The 5,341-nt window shown below is 33.6% G+C and overlaps 1 protein-coding gene across 1 annotated transcript; it reads left to right on the top strand.

Annotated features, from left to right (window-relative positions):
- Positions 1 to 397: 397 nt before the first annotated feature.
- Positions 398 to 5,041, top strand: LOC116847236. Its single transcript, XM_032822020.1, has 4 exons — positions 398 to 802; positions 1,759 to 2,015; positions 4,070 to 4,264; positions 4,373 to 5,041. Exons 1-3 carry the CDS (start codon positions 604 to 606, stop codon positions 4,262 to 4,264), a joined length of 651 nt encoding a protein of 216 aa, XP_032677911.1. The 5' UTR covers positions 398 to 603; the 3' UTR covers positions 4,373 to 5,041.
- Positions 5,042 to 5,341: the final 300 nt, after the last annotated feature.

The raw sequence follows: 5,341 nt of genomic DNA, 5'->3' as shown, positions 1-5,341 counted from the left end.
TCTTCCGTTAAGCGCAATCGATCTAACAATCACGATAGAAATTTTAAGTTTTAAGCAAGTGTACTAGTTTTTATATCAAAGAACTAATTAATTTCAAGAAAGATCATCTTACTATAAAGAAATTATATTTTGTATATTGTTTTTTTTATAATTTTACAAGCCTAAAAGAAAACACTTTTAGATACCTTTATAAAGTAGTTACTATTAATCATGCCTGTCAGGAGCATCATGGCCACGGGAGATTAATAAATGATCCGTACAATCAACACCCTCCGCTGGATTTTATTTGAAAAAAATACACAACTATTTTGATATCTCGATTTGATATACGAACACATACGTACGACATCAAAATAATTGTTTTATATATTAATGCAATTGAGTTATATTATGCCGCACCGTACGTGCTGTAGACATAAATAAACGTGCATCAACACGCGATTACACATGTTAACGCGCAAAGGCTTTAACATGCCTTCAACACGTACAATATGATAATAAGGTTATTAAAACCATGAGGAGTCCCGCATCACGTATTAAATAGTGCGACGAGCACCTGAGTGATCGAAACTGACAACGAAATAATAAACAACTATATGAAAGATGCATCTACGTCAAGCCGCGCTGAATCTAATGATAGCAGCAATTATGTGCAAAATCTCGTGGGCCAGCATGCAGTGCAAAACAATTGTAATGGATATACACATGAAAAAGTGTAGGCTCGGTGCTAGAGCCAAAAGGGATGTTGAAAGACTCGATCTGTTAAAACATGATGAGAAGCTGAAGAGAAAGGAAGGTCCCGGTAAGAAAATTACAATAATAATTTTAAAACTTTCTATTTTATATATATATATATAAAATACCAATAAAATTATTACATACGCGCGCGCGTATGCCCGCGCACAAATACGAAGTTGCAGGTGCTTGCGAAATGTTAATCATATTGGGGGGAGTAAATCCAGAAATAGTGAACGTAAAACCCATATCGCACTACGGATTGGAAATGGAAGATTTTGTGTGTGTGTGTGTGTGTGTGTGTGTATATGTTGTATATATACATATATATAGGATGTTTTTCTGAAAACTGTTCGAACTCTCTGTACCTTGGGAATGGCTAAAAATATGAAAAAAAGCCGAAACATATATTTGTTTATTTTGAGAGGCTAACTTTTTAAAAAAAGTTAATGAAAAATTTTTCCATTAATTTCTCAAGAAGAGCAAAGGGCAACTAAAAACTTTAGATGACAAGACAGGTCTAGTGATATCTCGTTTAAAAGATTTTTTTAAGGAAAAATTTTAGTGCAAATTCTGATCCATAATCAAGATTTGCGCACAAATGCGCGCGTTTCTACACATATTTATCTGAAATTTACAATAAATTTCACATCTAATAATTTTTGTTCAAAACTACTATAATTTGATGCTCTTGTATCAAACATTATAGTAGTTTTGAACAAAAATTGTTAGATTTTAACCATTTATTATATTCAACGAATTGTTCAGCAATTTTAAATAAATAAACATAAATTACCAAATTATCAAATTACCAAATTACCAATTACCAAATTACCAATAATTAGCCTCGAATAATTAATAATTATAATCATTACAGGAGATAAAGAAAAATAGAGAAGAAAAACACTTAGTGGACAAAATACGAATGAAATCTTGTCGAAACGATTTGTTCGAATAGCAGCGTGCCGATTACATTTTTATTCTAGCACTCGCTTTATGAATGTACTTTCCGTTTTCTTTCAGACTACTTTTCGAAAATGAACAATGACCCAATGTATTTTCACGGTGTCCCGCAAAAAAGGCAGTTGACATATTCGCCACAAGTTGACGATATTGCTGTGCCGATCGTGATGGATGCTTTGAACCGTGCCGCGCAAGCTTACTTCTCATTTAATGCAGGATATTACAATCGCGCTTTGAGTTCGACAGGACACTCCCTTGGTTGGTCGGATTATCCTTCTATCACAACACGTCCGCTGGTTGCGTCCTCTCTCTACACGGTAAGCCGATCGCCCCTGGAATCTGTCCTCAATTTCGACAAACAGCATTTTCTCGATCGATCAAAATCAGTGTTACAATTCATCACATTCGCTCAAGATGGCCAATAAAAACAATTCTTAACTCATTCCCGACCGCCGTTTCTGTAAGCTTCCTGAGAAGAGAAGACAAGAGGCGTTTTTTGGATAATAAAAACTGTAACAATGAATTAACAACGGTGAATGTGATAGAAATGTGTGTATCTAAATCCCGTGTCACACTACGGATTGGAAATAGAGGATTGCGGATTGAAGATTGGAACTTGACCAATTGGACGGAGCCAAGCAGGCTAAGACTAAAGTACATTGATTCATCGAAATCTAATCTTCAATCCGCAATCTTCCATTTCCAATCCGTAGTGTGACATGGGTTTTACGTTCACTATTTCTGGATTCACTCCCCCTAGTATGATTAACATTTCGCAAGCACCTGCAACTTTGTATATGTGCGTGGGCATACGCGCGCACGTATGTAATAATTTTATTGGTTTTAACAAAGGTTACACACAGCCATATATTACATAATAGTCGTTACTAAGAAAATAATCGCACAATGTCGATAATTATTTTTTATATCGGTAATTTCCTTAACCTGATTATTTTTTATCGATTATTTTATCGATCTTGCAATCCTTCCCTCTCCGTTTTTCGATGCGTTCGCAGTAGATTTTCTTCCCCCTCCCCGCTCGCGGCAGTTCACGAATGTCTAGAACGTTCCAGAATGGTCGAGGCTTTTTAGAAAGAATAAATTCTTCAGTTAGTCGAGTTTATCGACGTATCTTCCGAAACAGTGCAATCTGAAAAATTTGTTTATTTTCGACAAACACTATCGATATATGATTAGCTGTCGTTCGAAATTTTCGTATACCTACGTAGATATTTCTTTTTTTCAAAGATTAAAAAGGAATAAAAGAGATACACATACTTTTTTTGTTTAGTAAAGTAATATATTCCTTAGAATGTTACTTCACTCATTCATATCTATAATATAAATACGTTATATTCGGATATATTATAGGCCTGGTTTGCACTTGATACGCGTACTAAATAGTAACTTTCTATTAGATAATCTTAATATCGATAATGCATATCAACGGCGACGCATTCAATCAATACAATATGTTTTGTCGATGAGTATTATACCAGCTTAATATACCGTTGTTTATATATATCTTCGATATTAAGATTATCTAATAGAAAGTTACTATTTAGTACGCGTATCAAGTGCACGATGTAAACCAAACCATAGATACGTAATAATCGCACAAAACAATATTAATCATATATACGTATACGTGATTTATCGTTTAGTGATAAAATACATATAATAAAAATTATAATCATCACGTTTTCTTTATCACATATTTTATCACACAAACGTGTGATATTTTATCATATAAATATAAGGTTTTTAAAGGTACGCGCATTTATATATATTTATGTTCGTATAATTTAAATACAAAACAATATATATATAGATGAATTTAGAATAAAATAAACTTATTTTTTCTAAAACTTTTCTAAAAATTTTTTAAATTTTTTCTAAATTTCTTTTCTTTTCTAAATTTCTTTTCTAAATTTTTTCTAAACTTATATATATATATATATATATATATATATATATATATATCGATAAAAAATATATAAATAATTAACTGGAAGAAAGGAATCGATAAAAAACTCAAATATGATTAATTGGCCGTAAAGAAGAAAACGAGGCAAGTCTCAATCGAAACTAACTTTCAATAAGATAATTATTTATTCAAATGTGAATAATTAATTGACCGAAAGGATGACCAAATCCGAACGAGATTTATTTTAAGTGTAAGAATTATATATTAATATATAAATAATTAATCAAAAAGAGGAGAATTATGTGAGACTAATCTTGAATGTAAAAATTATATTAAAGTGTAAATAATTGATTAACTGGTTAGAGGGAAATAATAAATTACAAACCATACAGCTCCTTGAAACGTAAAATCTACGACAAATCAGAAGAGCACTATGTTCAACAGGCTTTTAGCGACGACTTCGATCTCGATTTGAATTCTGAAGAATTGGAGGAGCTATACGATAATATCTACAAAAGAGTACCGAGAGCTTCGAAAGATGAAGCTTGGAGGATTTTTCTGGAAACAGCATCCAAGTGCTGCCAAAATGTCGACAAGTGCTTGAAGGAAACTGTGCACATACCCTGTCTAGTACTCTAGGTATTTATTAGTCTTAATTCTCTGAAATTAATCTTTTAAAAGTTTTTACCAGATACACACACACATTTATACATGCATATATATATTTTTTTATTGTTATTAAAATAGCTGGAAGAACTTATTTGAATCATTTGGAGAAAGTCAGGCTACAGAAGATATAAGGAGCTGAGAATTTGTCCAGTCGACAAGATTGCAAGCAACAATAACACGACCATTGAACTATAACCACATTGGAAAATTCACTTCTTTATTCTCGAGCGGTCAGAAAGAGATAGTTGAGTGGGGACGGTGCACCTTTGTCTAACCAACTCAAGGTACCACGTGACTTAATGTATTACCCACTCTGAAAACATTAACCTCCACACATATTTCCCACTTGGGCTGCGTTCGAAAACGTCACTCGAGTACTCTCACTCTCTTTTTATCTCTTGTATTTCGCTCATTCTACCGGCTATCATCTAGTAGTGTGCACACAGTGTGTTTCCGAACGCAACCTTGACGTTACTTCAACGGCATGTATTTATGACGGTTGCTTTAGATAACGCGCACTAGCAACGACAACAGTTTTATCTTATCAAGTAGTACCGGTCAGTTTGTTGCTCACATTTCGGAATTGATATTTTTAGTCACGGTAGTTTACACTTGACACTGAAATATATAGTACCTGTGCTGGGATTCTGTAATTCGTTATTGGAATTAACGACAGTTTCGTTATCGTTGCGCAGCTTTTCTACAGTATACAAAAGCTGCGCAACGATAACAAAACTGTCGTTAACTCCAATAACGAGTTACAGAATCCTAGCACTGGGATTTTCCCCTATTCTCTAAATTTTTGCGTATACGTAAGTTTTACTGTGCAGGTTTAATCATATCATAAAATAGCTGCGCTAAGTAAAACTTACGTATACGCAAAAATTTAGGGGCCCTGGAACGCGCGCTACCTCTTGAGTATTGCGGGATGAGAGAGAGAGTATGCTTGTAGGTCTTGAACAACGCTCTGTCTTTGTCTAGTACAGACTGAACCAAAAGCTAAGTCGGCTGATTTCTAAACATAAGTTGAATCTCCGAATTAGGAAC

This window comes from Odontomachus brunneus, unplaced genomic scaffold, assembly GCF_010583005.1.
Source record: "Odontomachus brunneus isolate Ranch 3 - 2012 unplaced genomic scaffold, Obru_v1 Obru_scaffold_075, whole genome shotgun sequence".
Taxonomy (NCBI): domain Eukaryota; kingdom Metazoa; phylum Arthropoda; class Insecta; order Hymenoptera; family Formicidae; genus Odontomachus; species Odontomachus brunneus.
This window is presented reverse-complemented; position numbering and strand designations above follow the sequence as displayed.